This window comes from Leopardus geoffroyi, chromosome C1 (assembly GCF_018350155.1).
Source record: "Leopardus geoffroyi isolate Oge1 chromosome C1, O.geoffroyi_Oge1_pat1.0, whole genome shotgun sequence".
Lineage (NCBI taxonomy): Eukaryota > Metazoa > Chordata > Mammalia > Carnivora > Felidae > Leopardus > Leopardus geoffroyi.
The window spans coordinates 42,322,028-42,341,451 of NC_059328.1; the positions used below are offsets into that span (position 1 = coordinate 42,322,028).

The window sequence follows — 19,424 nt, forward strand, 5'->3', positions numbered from 1 at the left end:
AGAATACCATTTACATTTGATTTCTTTCTGTTCTTTTATCTATCTAATACTAGGCAAAATGTTTCCCAAAACCCTGATTCTACTGAAAGTTTGAAAGCCAATTTAAACCAAAAAGCTAAAGAAAGACTATATTATATATACACGATTTTTAAAGATTGATTTATTATTCTGATTTTTAAATTTTTTTTTAAGTTTATTTATTTGAGAGACAGAGAGTGAGTGAGGGAGGGACAGAGAGAGATAGAGGGAGAGAGAGAATCCCAAGTAGGCTCTGCACTGTCAGCACGGAGCCTGATGCAAGCTTGAACCCACAAACCGTGATACCATGACCCAAGCCGAAACCAAGAGTCAGACACTCAACCAACTGAGCCACCCAGGTGCCCCTATTATTTTGATTTTTTAAAAAAATACATGCTAACTGCAAAAGCTACATAAAACATAGGAAAATACAAAGAAGAAAATCATTCACACAATCTCGTCCTATTTCCTTTACTTTTTTTTTTTACCACAACGAAGACCATATCATTTCTTTAATATTATAATAATGGCATTTTCTATGACCACATTTTAGTCAGGAGACATTCTCTTATTTTTGATACATGTAGTTCCCAACAAATTGAAAAATCAGAAGTAGTTTGTTCGCTCTTCTCCACCCCTACACTACACTTAAACAAAGACTGGTCTATTCCTAATTTTATTCATTGTTACTATATTCAGTCTTAACATAAGTAAAGTTTACCTAAGGTATAGAAAATCAAACATGGCCATAAGACAGCTTCATTTTTCTTCCAAATTTTTAGTTAAATTCTAGTTAGAGGAAATAGACAACAAATAAATATATACATTCATGTCAGATAAAGCTATGAAGAAAAATCAAACAGGGTGAGAGACGAGTTTGATGGGTAGGGGGTATTATTTTAGAATAGAGTGGACAAAGGTAACTCTAAGCAGGTAATATTTGGCAGAAACCTAAAAATGAAGAACAGAAATGTTTAAATTTCTGAGGGAAGAGCATTCAGACACAGAGATGATAAATGCAAAGACTTAAGAGGCAACAAAGTACCTACCTAATGTTATTTGAAGAGATCAATGTGATTAAAGAGGTAACTAAATGATGAGGCTGAAAAGTTAACTAGAAGCCAAATATTGTATGACCTTATGATACGTGATAAGGACTTAAACTTTTATTCTAAGTTGGGAAGCCAGTGAAAAGCTATGAGCAGGAAGTAACATGTTATGACATGTTGTTGTTTTTTTTTTTTTTTTAAGTTTATTTATTTATTTTGAAACAGAGAGAATTCCAAGCAGGCTCCACACCATCAGCACAGAGCCCAATGCAGGGCTCAAACCCACGAACCAGGAGATCATGACCCAAGCCAAAGTCAAGAGTTGGGCGCTCAACTGACTAAGCCACCTAAGTGCCCCCACGTTATAACATATTTTAAAAGAACAGTCCTCGCTGATAAATGAAAAAAGAATGGACTGTGGGGGGCAAGAAGGAAGGGTAAATTGGAAAGAGTCCAGGTTAAAGATGGTGGTAACTTAGACTAAAACAAAAAGAGTAGAAGTGCCTGGCTGATTCAGTTGGAAGAACATGGGACTTTTGATCTCAGGATCATGCATTTGAGCCCTACACTGGGCATAGAGACTAGTTAAAAAAAAAAAAAAAAAAAAAAAAATCCCAGAGGCACCTGGGTGGCTCAGTCGGTTAATATTGGACTTTGATTCAGGTCATGATCTCAGGGTTCATGAGTTTGAGCCCCACACTGGGCTCTGTGCTAACAGCTCAGAGCCTGGAGCTTGCTTCAGATTCTGCGTCTCCCCCTCTGCCCTTCCCCCACTCATGCTCTCTCTCTCAAAAATAAACATTAAACATAATTTAAACCCTAGGGATGGTAATAGTTTTCCACTATTAAACAAACAAGAAAATTCCAAACAGAAAGAGTAGAGTGTGTGCAAATGACTCAATTTGGAATATATAATGTTTCAAGGTAAACGCTATAGAATTTGTTAACAGTTTGAATGTGGGATGTAGATGAGAGAGACAAATCAAAGATGACTCAAAAGTGCTTGTCCAAAAAAAAAAAAAAAAAAAAAAAAGTGCTTGTCCAAAGCAACTGGGTAAACAAATAGTGGTGTTTCTGGTGATATCTGGTAAGTTCTGGAAATAATTAGTTTAATCTAAGAAAACATGCCCGGGGCACCAGGGTGGCTCAGTTAAGCGTCCGACTTTGGCTCAGGTCATGACCTCGCAGTTTGTGGGTTCAAGCCCCACGTCGGGCTCTGTGCTGCCAGCTCAGAGCCTGGAGCATGTTTCTGATTCTGTGTCTCCCTATCTCTCTGCTCCTCCCCTGTTCATGCTCTGTCTCTCTCAAAAATCAGTAAACATTAAAATATATGTATATGTGGGGTGTGTGTGTGTATATGTATATATATATATATATATATATAGAGAGAGAGAGAGAGAGAGAGAGAGACAGGGGGAGAGAGAGAGAGAGAGAGAGAGAGAGAGAAAAAACATGCCCAAGAAGAGCTTGCTAACGAGTCATCTATTTCCACTCTCTGGCCATTCATCCCATTCCCCTTACATCTACCAGTTAGTCTCCTACTTCAAAACTTTCAGTAAATCCTCAACAGAATACTAGCAAACCAAATGCAGCAAAATATTAAATAGATTATATAGCATGACCAAGTGCAATTTATTCCTGTAATGCAAGAAGAGTTCAACATACAATAGTCAATCAACGTAATCACCATCTTAATAAATGAAAGAAAAAAAAATGACTTGAATATCTTGATACAGAAAAAGCATTTGACAAAATTCACCCTTTTGTGGTTAAAAAAAACAAAAACAAAAACACTCACCAAACTAGGAATAAAAGGAAATGACCTCAACATAATAAAGACCTATATAAAAACTCACAGCTAACATTAAACTCAGTGGTTAAAGACTAAAAGCTTTTTCTCTAACATCAGGAACAAGTCAAGAATGCCAATTTTCGGGGTGTCTAGGTTGCTCAGTTGATTCAGCATCCGACTTCAGCTCAGGTCATGATCTCATGGTTCATGAGTTAGAACCCCACACTGGGCTCACTGCTGACAGTGCAGAGCACACTTCAGATACTCAGTCCCTCTCTCTCTCTGCTCCTCCCCTGCTCGCACTCCCTCTCAAAAATAAACATTAAGAAAAAAAAAAAAAGAATGCCCATTTTTACCACTTCTATTCAACATATTATTAGAAGTGCTAGCCAGAGGAATTAGGCAAGAAAAAGAAATAATAGGCAACTAACTTGGAATGGAAGAAATAAAATTATCTCTATTCATAGATAACAAGCTAATATGTAAAAAACCCTAAAGATGCCATTAAAAAAAAACTGTTAGAACTAATGAACAAATTCAGTAAAGCAGAATACAAATCAACATGCAAAAATCAGTTGCATTTCTATACACTAACAATACACAATCTGAAAAGGAAATTAAGAAAACAACTCCATTCAACATAGCCTCAAAAAGGAACACCTGGGTGTCTCAGCTGGTTAAGCATCAAACTCTTGACTTAGGCTCAGGTCTTGATCTCACGATCATGAGACTGAGCCCCACGCTGGGCTCCACGCTGACTGTGGAGCCTACTGGGGATTCTCTCTCTCTACTCCCCCCACCCCACTCTCTCTCTCAAAATAAATTTAAAACAAATAATAATAAAATAGCCTCAAAAAGAATAAAATACTTAGAAATTAACTTAACCAAAGAGATGAATGACTCTGTACACTGAAAACAATAAAACACTTAAAGAAATAAAAGAAGACATGAATAAACAGAAAGACATCCCGTGTTCATGGACTGGCAGGCTTAATATTGTTAAGATGATGTCAATACTACTCAAAGTAATCTACAGATTCAATACAATCCCATTAAAATGGGATTGATTTTTTTTTGCAAAAATAGGAAAATTAATCCTAAAATTCACATAGCATCTCAAGGGACCCTAGACAGCCAAAACAATCTTTAAAAACAACAACAAAGTTACAGAATCCACATTTCCTGACTTTGAAACTTACTCTAAGAGCCACAGTAACCAAGACAGTATGGTACTGGTATAAAGACAGATGTATAGGTCAACAGAATAAAACACATAGCCCAGAAATAGATACTCATATATATAGCCAAATGATTTTTAATAAGGGTGTCAAGACTGTCCAATGGCAAATGGACTGGCTTTTCAACAAATCATGCTAGGAAAACTGGACATCCATATGCAGTATAGACCCTTATCTTATACCAATATACAAAAATTAGCTCAAAATGGATCAAAGACCTAAAGGTAAGAGAAAAATTATAAAACTCTTAGAAGAAAACAGAAAAGTTTCATGACACTAGATCTGGCAATGATTTATTGGATAAAATATAAAAAAACATTAAAAAACATAAAAAAAACACACAGACAAAAAAAGAAAAATTAGACAAATTGGAATTTATGAAAATCAAACTTCAGTGCATCAAACAACACAATTAACAGAGTAAAAAGGCAACCCACAGAATAGGAGAAAATATTTGCAAATCACATATATGATAAGGGATTAATATCCAGAACCTATAAAGACCTCCTAAAACTTAACAAGAAAACAACCCAATTCAAAAGTGGTCAAAGGACTTGAATAGACATTTCTCCAAAGAAGATATACAAATGGGCAGTAAGTATACAAAAAGGTGTTCAACCTCAGTAATCACTAGGAAAATGGAAATAAAAAGGACAATGAAATACCAATTCACATTTAGTAAGATAACTATTACAAAACAGAAAAAAACAAAAGTTTTGTGAATATAGAGAAATTGAACCCTTGGGCATTGCTAGTAGGAATCTAAAATGGTGTAGCCACTGTAGAAAATAGTATGGCAGTTCCTCAAAAAATTTAACATGTATTTACCATTTGATCCAGCAATTCCACTTCTGGGTATACACACAAATGAAATGAAAGTAGGGATTCGAACAAGTATTTCCTCTACCAATGTTCATACCAGTATCATTCACAATACCCAAAAAGTAGAAATGACCCAAATACGAATAAATGGATGGATGAATGGATACACAAAACACGGTACTATGGACTACTATTCAACATTAACAGGAAGGAAATCTAATACATAATACATTATGGTTGAACCTTTAAGATAAAATACTAAGTGAAATTTGCAGAAAAGGACAAACATTGTAGGATTCCACTTATATGAGGTACCTACAATAGCTAGCCAAGTACACAGAGACAAAACCAGGGGCAAAGGGAAGAGGGGAATGAGGAGTTACTGTATAATGGGTACAGAGTTTTAATATGGGATGATAAAAAGTTCTACAGATGCATAGTGCAGATGGTTGTACAATCATGTGAATGTACTTAATGTCACTGAACTGTACACTTAAAAATGGAAAAAATAATAAATTTTATGTCATATATATTTTACTGCAATAAAAATCATTTTTTAAAACCTTCAATGGCACACACAAAAAAACAAAACACCTTCAAGGGCACCAATAAGATAATGCCCCATCCTTTTAATAAGGAATTCACAGCAATTTAGTTTCAGCTTGCCTTTTTAAGCCCTCCTCCAACCATTCCTCCTACTTCTGCTAAAATTTTAGGCAATATCCATAGTTAAATAGTTACCAGCCATAAAATACTATATGTGCTATTGGGCCTCCAGGTCTTTACTTTCTGTCTCTATTCTTCCTATTTTCCTGATCATTCTCCAGTCTATTGGTTGCTCTTCTTCTACTAGTCCCTTAAACATTTGTATTCTTTGATCTTCTCTCCTGGTTCCTTTGGGTTATCTCACCCACACCCATGACTTCAATATGCTAAAGATTACCAAATCTGAATTTGTAGCTCCTATTATAAATTCCAGATCATTAGATTCAACTTATTGGTGGACATCTCTAATTGAAATACCCTGCAAGTGTTTCAAATTCAGTATATTCAAAAACTTTTTTTTTGTATTTCCTGAGTAAATGGCACCACAACCTATAATAGCACCTCAAATCCAATACCTTATAATCACTCTAGACATCCTAGGCCTCCACCTCCACAATTTTACATACTAAATCTCTTAAAGTTCTAACCTCAACTCCATTCTGACTATCCACTCCTTCTTATCAAATGTTCATCATTGCCTGACTGGATTATCATGAGAGACTAACTGGTCTCCCCAAACCTAGACCTTTCAAAAGATTTTTTTTTTTTTTTTAATTTACTTCCAAATTAGTTAGTATATAGTGCAACAATGATTTCAGGAATAGATTCCTTAGTGCCCCTTACCCATTTAGCCCATCCCCCTCCCACAACCCCTCCAGTAACCCTCAGTTTGTTCTCCATATTTATGAGTCTTTTCTGTTTTGTCCCCCTCCCTGTTTTTATATTATTTTTGTTTCCCTTCCCTCATGTTCATCTGTTTTGTCCCTTAAAGTCCTCATATGAGTGAAGTCATATGATGTTTGTATTTCTCTAATTTCACTTAGCCTAATACCCTCCAGTTCTATCCATGTAGTTGCAAATGGCAAGATTTCATTCTTTTTGATTGCAGAGTAATACTCCATTGTATATTTATACCACATCTTCTTTATCCATTCACCCATCGAGGGACATTTGGGCTCTTTCCATACTTTGGCTATTGTTGACAGTGCTGCTATAAACATGGGGGTGCATGTGTCCCTTCAAAACAGCACACCTGTATCCCGTGGATAAATACCTAGTAGTGCAATTGCTGGGTCGTAGGATAGTTCTATTTTTAGTTTTTTGAGGAACCTCCATACTGTTTTCCAGAGTGGCTGCACCAGCTTGCATTCCCACCAACAATGCAAAAGAGATCCTCTTTCTCCCCATCCTAGCCAACATCTGTTGTTGCCTGAATTGTTAATGTTAGCCATTCTGACAGGTGTCAAGTGGTTCAAAAGATTCTTTCACACTTGAGTATGAAAGAGTTTGCAAAATACATCTCATTAAGCTCCATAAACCTCAAAATAAAATTCAAACAGTGTAAGTATACATATTCATTCATGATCAGGCTTTTGCCTAACTGTCCAATTATCCATATATTTCATCTTCTCCTTTGTGTGCTTCAGTTATGCTACACTACTAGTTGTTTCCTGAACACACTCTGCCATTTCTTGCCTCAAACCAACCCTCCAAGTGATGGTTTCTCTTCCATAAAGATACATTCTCATTTCTACATTTGGCTAACATTATTAAGAACCAGGATCATATTCTCTATTCACCTTTTCTGACTCACTACACAAACTGTTACATAAGTCCCAATCTGCTGTCATACCATATTCTAAAAACCATCTACTATGACACTTAACCACATTCTTTCTCAATCAACCATTTGCCTATATGCCTGCAAACTCCTTATGTCCACAGGTTATGGAGCTGTACTTCTTTTTACATTTCCGTAGCAGCAGTACCTAAAGCAGAAGCTGAAGGTACACAATAAATTCTTTATAAATTAAAAAAAAAATCTATATTAGTCTTTTTACTGGAAAATATATTTCAATTATCTTTTTGGATATGCATAAAATTGGTATGATTGAGCTTTTTTTTTTTTTCATTTTTTTTTAACGTTTATTTATTTTTGGGACAGAGAGAGACAGAGCATGAACGGGGGAGGGTCAGAGAGAGAGGGAGACACAGAATCGGAAACAGGCTCCAGGCTCTGAGCCATCAGCCCAGAGCCCGACGCGGGGCTCGAACTCACATACCGCGAGATCGTGACCTGAGCCGAAGTCAGACGCTTAACCGACTGAGCCACCCAGGCGCCCCCTGATTGAGCTTTTTAATCTGTTTTTCCTGACACCATCAAGCCTTGTGCCCTACCCCAAATCTGCCCATTCTTTGGGATGGAGGCTTTTTCATTATCTTATTCAATCTTTCTACCTCTAATAGTTCAGAGGTTATACTTTTTTGCTACTCATAAAATGTATACCCTAGGTATTTCAACATGGATACTTAACCTAACAATATCTAAAACAAACCAGTATCTTTTATTCTCCTCCAAACCAGAAAATCTTTTTAAAGTTTTAATTTGGATAACCCTCTCGAAATTTACATCCTATTATTGTTAGTATTTTAGTACTAGCCTGCATTTTTCTCCATGACAAACTGAATGCTATTGTTGTTGTTGTTGTTGTTACTGTCATTTTATTCAACCGATGTATCTTTAACTCTCCAATCCTTCTTCCAACTCTCTTATTTCCTCAAAGATCATTTTTAGTCTAAAATACAGCCTTTAGAACTTCCTTTACTGAGGGTCTTTTGGAGGTTAACTCACTTCATTTATCCATCAATATATTCTGTGCTTAGTATTGTTAGATATTGTTAAGATATTGTGCTAAGATATTGTTAATTACACCTTTATGGGTGACCCCACCTTTTCTTTTTGACTGCTTTTATAAAAAGTACTTTACTGAAATATAATTGACATAAACAGCACAAATATAAAGTTTACAATTTGGCTGATATCTGACATACATATACCACCATAAAACCATCACTGTAGTCAACGTAATAAATGTATCAATCACACATAAAAATTCCTTCATATCCCTTTGTGACCACTCTCCCACCCTTTTACACACATACTTGGGCAACCAATGACCTGCTTTTGACAACTACAGTTTAGTTTGCATTTTCTAGAGTTTTACATAAATGGAATCATACAATACATACTCATTTTTATCTGGCTTCTTTCACTCATGTTAATTATGTTAAGATTCATCTGTGTTGTATATATCAACAGATCATTCCTTTTTATGCCAGAGTAACATGGTATGAATATATACCACAATTTGTATATCCTTTCACCTACCTATTCATGTACATTTGGCTTCTCTGCATTTTTTGGCTAATAATTGCATATAAAGCTGCCATGAACATTAGTATACAAGTATTTGTACAGACATATGCTTTCACTTCTACTGGGTAAATACATAGTAATAGAATAGCTGATAGTGTATTAGGTGTATGTTTAACTTCTTTCAAACTGCTGAAGTGTTTTCAAAAGTGGATGTACTACCACATGATCCAACAATTCCACTTCTGGGTACTTACCCAAAGGAAACAAAAACGCTAACTCAAAAAGATATTGTACCTCCTCATGTTCACTGCAGCATTACACTTCTAATAGCCAATACATGGAAACAACCTAAGTACCCATGAATGGATGAATGAAAAATGTGATAGACAGATATAGATATATACTTCCCATTGTGTATGTGTGTATATATACAACAGAAATTACTCAACCAAAAAAAGAAAGACATTTATAACAGGGATGGATGCTGAGGTCATTATGTTAAGTGAAATAAGACAGAGAAAGAAATCCTACATGATCTCACTTATACGTGGAATCTAAAAAACACAAACTGAACTCATAAATACAGAGAACTGATACCAGCATTCTTCTCGAAGCTAGAACAAGCAATTCTAAAATTCATATGGAAACACAAAAGGCCCCGAATAGCCAAAGTAATTTTGAAGAAGAAGACCAAAGCAGGAGGCATCACAATCCCAGACTTTAGCCTCTACTACAAAGCTGTAATCATCAAGACAGCATGGTATTGGCACAAAAACAGACACAAAGAACAATGGAATAGAATAGAAACCCCAGAACTAGACCCACAAACGTATGGCCAACTCATCTTTGACAAAGCAGGAAAGAACATCCAATGGAAAAAAGACAGTCTCTTTAACAAATGGTGCTGGGAGAACTGGACAGCAACATGCAGAAGGTTGAAACTAGACCACTTTCTCACACCATTCACAAAAATAAACTCAAAATGGATAAAGGACCTGAATGTGAGACAGGAAACCATCAAAACCCTAGAGGAGAAAGCAGGAAAAGACCTCTCTGACCTCAGCCGTAGCAATCTCTTACTCGACACATCCCCAAAGGCAAGGGAATTAAAAGCAAAAGTGAATTACTGGGACCTTATGAAGATAAAAAGCTTCTGCACAGCAAAGGAAACAATCAACAAAACTAAAAGGCAACCAACGGAATGGGAAAAGATATTTGCAAATGACATATCGGACAAAGGGCTAGTATCCAAAATCTATAAAGAGCTCACCAAACTCCACACCCGAAAAACAAATAACCCAGTGAAGAAATGGGCAGAAAACGTGAATAGACACTTCTCTAAAGAAGACATCCAGATGGCCAACAGGCACATGAAAACATGCTCAACATCGCTCCTCATCAGGGAAATACAAATCAAAACCACACTCAGATATCACCTCACACCAGTCAGAGTGGCCAAAATGAACAAATCAGGAGACTATAGATGCTGGAGAGGATGTGGAGAAACAGGAACCCTCTTGCACTGTTAGTGGGAATGCAAACTGGTGCAGCCACTCTGGAAAAGTGTGGAGGTTTCTCAGAAAATTAAAAATAGACCTACCCTATGACCCAGCAATAGCACTGCTAGGAATTTACCCAAGGGATACAGGAGTACTGATGCACAGGGTCACTTGTACCCCAATGTTTATAGCAGCACTCTCAACAATAGCCAAATTGTGGAAAGACCCTAAATGTCCATCAACTGATGAATGGATAAAGAAATTGTGGTTTATATACACAATGGAGTACTACAGGGCAATGAGAAAGAACGAAATATGGCCCTTTGTAGCAACGTGGATGGAACCGGAGAGTGTGCTGCTAAGTGAAATAAGCCATACAGAGAAAGACAGATACCATATGTTTTCACTCTTATGTGGATCCTGAGAAACTTAACAGAAACCCATGGGGGAGGGGAAGGAAAAAAAAAAAAAAAAAGAGGTTAGAGTGGGAGAGAGCCAAAGCATAAGAGACTCTTAAAAACTGAGAACAAACTGAGGGTTGATGGGGAGTGGGAGGGAGGGGAGGGTGGGTGATGGGTATTGAGGAGGGCACCTTTTGGGATGAGCACTGGGTGTTGTATGGAAACCAATTTGACAATAAATTTCATATATTGAAAATAAATAAATAAATACATACATACATACATACATACATACATACATACATACATAGAGAACTGATTGGTCGGGATGAGCAAGATGGGTGAAAGTGATTAGATGGTACAAACTTTCAGTTATAAAATAAATAAATCTTAGGAATGTAATGTACAGCATGGTGACCACAATTAGTAATAATGCATTGTATATCTGAAAGTTGCTAAGAGAGTCAATCTTAAAAGTTCTCACCTCAAGACAAAAAATTTATTATGTGTGGTGCTGTACAACCAGACTTATTGTGATCATTTTGCAAAACGTATAGTGAATCATTATGCTGTCTACCTAAAACTATGTATCTCAATTAAATCTCAATTATATCTCAATTAAAAAATTATTGAAAATAACTAAAAGTTTTTAAAAAGTGCAAGTACTACTTTACATTTCCATCAGTACTGTTTGTGACTTACAGTTCGGTGTCTACATCCTTGACAAACCTTGGTACAGTTATTTTTTTTTATTTTTAGCTATTCTTGTATTGATTTCCCTAATGTAAAGATACAGAACGTTATGGGGCGCCTGGGTGGCGCAGTCGGTTAAGCGTCCGACTTCAGCCAGGTCACGATCTCGCGGTCCGTGAGTTCGAGCCCCGCGTCGGGCTCTGGGCTGATGGCTCAGAGCCTGGAGCCTGTTTCCGATTCTGTGTCTCCCTCTCTCTCTGCCCCTCCCCCGTTCATGCTCTGTCTCTCTCTGTCCCAAAAATAAATAAACGTTGAAAAAAAAAAAAAAATTAAAAAAAAAAAAAAAGGATACAGAACATTGACCATCTTTTCATGTGTTTGATATCTGTATATCTTTTGTAATGAAGTGTCAACTCCAATATTCTGCCCATACTTTTATTGGACTGTTTATTACTGAGGTTTTTAATTTTTCTATTGAAGTATAATTAACATACAATGTTGTATTAGTTTCAGATACACAATATAATGATTCAACAATTTTATATATTTCTCAGTGCTCATTATGCTTATTAGTGAGCTTTCAAAGTTGTTTCTACCTTATACATATAAATTATTGCCAGATACATGATTTGCAAGTATTTTCTCCCAGTCTGTAGCTAATATCATCATTTTTTGAATAGTATCTTCCAAGGAACTGAAGTTTGCAATTTTGAGGAAGTCTCATTAATCATTTGTGTCCTTTAGTGTCATATTTTTTAAAATTGTGACTAACCCAAGGTTATAAACATTTTTTCCTATAGTTTCTTCTGGAAATTTTATGCTTTTAGGTTTTACATTTATGTCTGTTATTCATTTTGAGTAATTTTTTTATACAGTACAAATTATGGATCTAATTATTCTAGAGCCATACAGTTAGAAGACTATCATTTCTCCACTGAATTGCTTTTGAACGTCAAAAATCAGTTGTTCACACATGTGTGAGCCTATTTCTAGACTCACCATTCTGTTCCACTGATCTATTAGTCCACTTGATGCCAGTACCACACTGTCTTGATTATTGTGGCTTTGTTAAGTCTGGAAATAAAGTGTATTAGTCTTCCACCTTTGTTCTCTTTCAAGGTTGTTTTGGATCTTCTAGATAGAGCCTTTGTGTTCTCATATGAATTTTAGAATCAGTTTTTCAAATCAGGATTTTGGCTGGGATTATGTTGAATCTATTCATCAGTTTAGAAAGAACTGACAATAATATTAATTCTTCTAACACCCAAACAAGACGATTTCTCCATTTATTTAGCTCTTTGATTTCTCTCAGGAATGTTTTATAGTTTTCTGTACACAAGCTTTGCAGATTTTGATGCTATTTTAAATAGGATTTTTTTTTAACTTCTAGATTTCACTAAATATTCTACATAAACAATTATATTGTCTATAAATACAGTTTTGCTATTTCTTTTAGAACCTCTAATACAATATTGAATAAAAGTGTTAAGAGTGAACATTATCTTCTTTCTTCTCCAATTTTTTTAATGTCATAAAATATACACCACATAAATTTCACTATCTTAACTGTTTAGGGTACATTTCAGTGACATTAAGTAAATTCATACTGTACAACCATCACTATCATCCATCCACAGAATTTCCATCTTACAAAACTGATACTCTATATCCATTCATGATAACTCCCCATTCCCTCATCTCTGCAAGGTTTTGGCAACCACCATTCTACTTTCTCTATGATTTTGTCTATTCTAAATATCTCAGGTAAATGAATTCATATAGTATTTGTCTTTTTGTTACTGGCTTACTTTATTTAGCATAATGTCCTCAAGATTCATCCATGTTATAGTATATCAGAATTTCCTTCCTTTTTATCACCCATTGTATGTTTATATAACATTTTGCTGACCCATTCATCTACAGATGGACACTTGGGTGGCTTCTATGTTTTAGTCATTATGAATGATGCACTATGAACACAGGTGTACAAATATTTCTTCTAGACCCTGCTTTTAGTTCTTCCAAGCATACACTCAGAAGTGTAACTGCTGGATCATATGGTAATTCTTTTTTTTTTTTTTAATGTTTATTTATTTTTGAGAGGGAGAGAGCACAAGCAGGGGAGGGGCAGAGAAAGAGAGGGAGACACAGAATCTGAAGCAGGCTCCAGACTGATCTGCCAGCACAGAGCCCAACGCAGGGCTCAAACTCATGAACCATGAGATCATGACCCTGAGCCGAAGTCAGATGCTTGACTGAGCCACCCAGGCACCCCAGTAATTCTACTTTTAATTTCCTGAGGAAACACAATACTATTTTCACAAGAGCTATACCATTTTTTTTAATGTTTTTATTTATTTTTGAGACAGAGAGAGACAGAGCATGGTCAGGGGAGGGGCAGAGAGAGAGGGAGACACAGAATCTGAAGCAGGCTCCAGGCTCTGAGCTGTCAGCACAGAGCCCGACACGGGACTTGAGCTCATAGACTGTGAGATCATGACCTGAGCTGAAGTCAGACACTTAACTGACTGAGCCACGCAGGCGCCCCAAGCTATACCATTTTCGTATCTTATCTTTTCTCCTAATGTTAGGGAGACAGTGAGTGTTCAGTCTTTCACCATTAAGTATGATATTAGCTGTACGTTTTTCATAGATGTTCTTTATCACATTGAGGAAGTTCTCTTCTATTCCTAGCTTTGCAGAGCCTGATGCAGGGCTTGAACTCATCAACTTGAGACCTGAGTTGAGATCAAGAGTTGGACGCTTAACCGACTGAGCCACCCAGGAGCCCCTTGCTGAGACTTTTTATAAGAACTTTTTTAAATGCTTTTTCAGCATCTACTGAAATGATCAAATAGTTTTTTTGGTTTGTTAATATGATAAATTACATTCATTGGTTTTCTAAACCAAAACTGCACTCTTGGAATAAAGCCCCACTTGGTCATAATATATTTCTTCCTTAAAATTATTCTTAGATTCAACTTGCTAAAATAATGTTTAGAATTTTTGCATTTATATTCATGAGGGATATAGGGCTTAAGTTTTCTTTTATTGTAATGTCTTTTTCTGGTTTTGGTATCAGAATAACATAGGCCTCATGGACTCAATTAGGAAGCCATACTCTTCTTTAGTGTTCTGGAATATGTGTACTGGCACGCAAATTATCAATTATCCCAGAGCTCAAGGGTGACCTTTTATTTCTTTTTTTCAAGTTTTTTCCTCTTTCTATTTCATTTTGGATGGCCTCCATTATCGTATGTTCAAGTTCACTTTTTCTTTTGCAACGTCTGATCTGCCATTAGTCCTACCCAGTGTATTTTTCATCTTAGACCCTGTAGTTTGCATTACTATAAATTCAATTGTAATCTTTTTTATATCTTCCAAGTCTCTATTTAATTTTTGGAATATCAGGAATATAGTTAACTGCCTTGATGTCTTCCTCTGCTAATTCTCGAGTCAATTTAATCAGTTTTTCCCCTCATCATGGTTTGTGTTCTCCTGCTTCACTGTATGCCTGATAATCTTTGAATGCCAACGTGAACTTTTTTTGTGTGATGGATATACTGTGTTTCTATAAACATTCTCAACCTTTGGTCTAAAACACTGGAAACTGTACTTTTGGGTCTTGTCTTTTAAATACTTTAGTCAGGATCAGACTGCATTTAGTTTATGGTTATATACTCCCCACTCCTGAAACAGAATCTTTCTGCATACTCCACCCAATGCCCATGAAGGTTTTCCAGTCTGGATAGTGGCAAGGTACTTACTATTCAAAGCCCTATGTGAGCATCAAGCACTGTCTGAATTCCATCAGATGGTTCTTTCCCTGGCTCTAGGCAGCTTTCTCACATGCATGTACCAATCAGTACTGTGTTGAATACTCTGAGGGGACTGTCTTTACACCTATGGATTTCTTTTTTTTTCTTTTTTTTCAAGTTTATTTATTTATTTTGAGAGAAAGGGAGGGACAAAGAGACGGGGAAAGAATCCTAAGCAGGCTCTGTGCTGTCAGCAGGGCTCGAACTAGCAAACTGTGAGATCATGACCAAAGCCAAACCCAAGTGGAATGCTTAACCGACTAAGCCACCTGGGCACCCCTTTCTCTTTTTTGTTTCTTCAACAAGAAAGCTTTCTCTTTTTTGTTTCTTCAACAAAAAAGCTTTCTCTTTTTTGTTATTCTATCCTACAAACTCTAGCCACCCTGGATTCCCTGGACTAAAGTTCATCTCACCTCTGGGAGTTCATTGGGTTCCCCTCCCTATAATGCAGTATGGAAATCAAACTGGAGTAATCATTGGGTTCACCTCATTTGTTTTCCATTCACTGCCTGTCCTTCATTGCTTGAAAACCACTGTTAGCTATTTTTATCCTTTTTTCCCCTTTGGTTATTTCAAGAGTGAGGTAAATCTAGTCCTTTTTATTCCAATTTCAACAAAAGCAGAAGTCCAGTACGACTGTTTTTAAGGTTTGTTTGCTTTTTTGTAATGTTCTAACATTTCCTCATAAAGTATATAATGTGTATTGGCTTTCTTTTTAAGTTTCTTGTTTGGAACTCCCTGAGGTTCCTGGAATTAATGAGTAGCATCATTCAACATTTCTTGAAATTTCTCAGTTATTATCTCCTAAACTACCACTTTGTCTCTGTTCCATTAAGTCTTATGAAGCTCCAATTAAATCAAAATAGGCTAATAAAATCTGAATTTCTTTTCCGAATTTCTGATTTTCTTCAATGCATTCATTTTTTCAAGAAAGATGTACTGAACACCTACTATGTGTCAGACACTGTCCTAAGCAATATAGAAACAAAAATAAGACACTAAACCTACCTGCTAGAATACTGGATATTGAAAGTGTAGAAGAAAAGGAGAGAAAGCAGACATGCACAATACATTCTGATCAAGCTGCTATGCAAGCACAGAAATACCTAATCCAGACTTTTTGGGAAGATCAGGTAAGAGTATTTCTCAGAAAAAATACACCAGCAGAGACTGAGACATAAGTAGATTACATTGTATTAATATTACAACTTTGAAAAGAAAAAATTAAATAGCTAAAATACTAATCATTTTTAAAAACACTATTCATATCTATGTCTACGAAATGTTCAAACAAAAATAGTTAACTAAAAAATTATGAATTCCCAAAGTCTAATCATCATAAAGCCCTGCATGGTCTGGACTTCTCTACCTTCACCTCACATCATTTTCGTCCTATCTCTCTTTGCCCCAGTCACACTAGACATTTTCAGTTCCTAATATGCCACATCATTACCTAACTTAGAGAACTTTATTCATACTTTTTTGTGTAAAATGCCCTCAGCTTACTCCTCTGTGCCATTCACCTTTCTTTTAAACTACTTCAAAGTTCAACTCAAATGACACTTTCTCAGATAAACTGTCTCTGTTGCAGACTAAGTAAAACATTCTTGTACACTTCCTTAGCACCACATTTCTCCCTTTAATAAAACTCGTTATACTTAAATTCTTTTTCAGTGTACGCTTTCACCAATACTTTAGACACTCTGAGGGTAGGAATCACGACTATCTTGTTCACCGCTGCCTAGACCAAGCACATAAAATCTCAATAAATATCAGGTGGACTGACTGTACTTGACAGTTACGTATGTATGTAAGTATGTATGTATTCATTCATGCATTCATTTCGGTTTTATTTTTAAGTTATCTATACACCCAACATGGGGCTCAAATTTACAACCTGGAGATCAAGAGTCACATGCTCTACCAAATAAGACAGCCAGGCGCCCCTCTCTGACAGTTTTAAACTTAGTAATCAACATACTTTAGGATGAAAAGACTGGTCTCTGAAAAGACCCTCCTGACCACCTAAGATAAAGTCAATCACAGTTTTTAATGCTATCATTTTAGTTACTAATATAAGACTGGACAAATGCCTCATTTTTGGTTTCATAAATAAATCTCTGATATAGTTTTACCATTCAAAATATAAATAAAATATTTTGTAAAAAGAACTCACCAAAATATTTTTCTTATGTCGTTTCTCCTTTATATGTTTATGAGCTCCCTGGATGTTTTCAATGTGAATTAAGCAAAGTTTGCATAGATATCGGCAATTGGTATATTCTGGTGAGCGCTGAAAAGTTAAAAAATACATTTTCAGAAAACAGAGAAGTAAATTTTTGACTATATATTTGGATGACATAAACATAAGTAACAAAAATAGGCATTAAAGGAATAAATTTTTAATAAACAAATCAGTACTTATATACCGAAAAGATAGTTGTCCTTTTGAAAACAGTCATCATAGGCGATTATACACTAATTTCAAACAACATGATAATGTAATATAGTCTTTAGACTCCAATGTAGGATAAAAAAGTCAGTCTTGTTACTTAGTCTTATTCCAATGTTGTCCCAAAAACCAGTTTCAAACTTTGTCTTTTGATTATAAAAAATAAAATCCACCCTCAAATAGGGGATTTCAAAAGAATGAACTGCAAATATGGAAGACAGTTTCAAAAGCTGAGTTCCAAAATCACTCCAATGAATCTCAATCTCATGGGAATAAATGGATACTCTCTCGAGTCAACTATTCCAAAGGGAACAATTCTGACACACAAAATTATCATAGTACTTTAGTCATACTTTATAAATCTACTCTTGAAATAATTTTTAAAAACTTAGTAATTTCAAAGGGCCTGTTATGTGCTAGGCACCATACTAGGTGTTTTCACATATAATTTGTCACTTTAATACCCCTAATAATCCAATTAGATTGGTATTATCTTCATTCTATACATGTGAAAACAAAAGCTCATACAGCTTGTAACTTTCACAAGGATACAACATTAAGTAGGAGATGCTGAATTTAAATTCATGTATATCTGAATCCAAAACCAGCTCTATCCATATTGATTACACAATGAAAAATTATAAAAACACAATAAATACACATTGAATTTAAAATACTATTTCTAGTGCCTTATACTGAAATTGCAGCAATGCTTAAATTTTTATCTCAGATCGATCTTCAATAGGCTGCAATTCCTGACAAAAAGATTCTCACCCCAAATTTACCAACAATCCTACCAGACTAAAAATAAATATAGCCATCATTTAATGACTCCGCATTTTACTGGCAAAGCAACTAAATCTCAAGAATTAAATAATCTGTCCAAGGCAACAAGCAAAAAGGAAAATTCAGTTCGATAGTCATTTCGATTTGTAGTATAAAAATCCTTTCACCATTTGCAAAGGTATGGATGGAGCGAGAGTTATGCTAAGTGAAATAAGTCAGAGAAAGACAAATACCATGTGATTTCACTCATATGTAGAATTTAAGAAACAAAACAAATGAGCAAAGGGGAGAAGGGGGGGGCAAAGCAAGAAACAGATGCTTAACTACAGAGAACAAACTGGTTACCAAAAGAGAAGTGGGTAGGAGGATGGGTTAAATAGGTGATGGGAATTAAGGAGAGCACTTGTGATGAGCACCAAGTGTTGTATGGAAGTGCTGAATCACTATACTTTACACCTGACACTATCATTACACTGTATGTTAACTGGAATTTAAATAAAAACTTAAAGACAAAAAACAAACCAAAAAAACTCTTTCAAATCTGTCCTTCTTGGGGAACGAATTAAGACCTTGCAGAGACTCCTACCTCTTAGTTTCTAACCACAATTAATACTTAACTCCCTAAATACCTTCTTAGCTCATACTATGTCAGACATTTATCTAGGAGTTGGGGAAATATAAACAAAACAAATTCTCTGTTCTCACAGTTTACATTCTAGTGTACAGAGACATGTAATAAATAAACAAATGCACAAATTAATAGGAATATGGTGTGGGAGTATTAACTACTTTTTTAAAAAAGGGTCCTCACTTAAGACTTTACTGATAAACTTAAAGGAAGTGAAGGATTAAGCTGGGTGGATATTTGGTAAGAGACATTCTAAGCAGAAGGAAATGTTAATGCTAAGGCCCTGAGGCAGGAATGTGCTAATAT

At 35.7% G+C, this 19,424-nt stretch overlaps 1 protein-coding gene across 17 annotated transcripts in view; it reads right to left on the reverse strand.

Moving 5' to 3' along the window:
- The window catches only part of TUT4 (terminal uridylyl transferase 4), a 138,544-nt gene that overhangs the window by 77,883 nt on the left and 41,237 nt on the right, over positions 1 to 19,424 (reverse strand). For all 17 annotated transcript variants that reach the window (XM_045477381.1, XM_045477380.1, XM_045477386.1 and 14 more), the window contains one exon: positions 17,429 to 17,545. In XM_045477381.1, the coding sequence (XP_045333337.1) occupies positions 17,429 to 17,545 (117 nt within the window). The remainder of the gene's footprint in view (positions 1 to 17,428; positions 17,546 to 19,424) is intronic.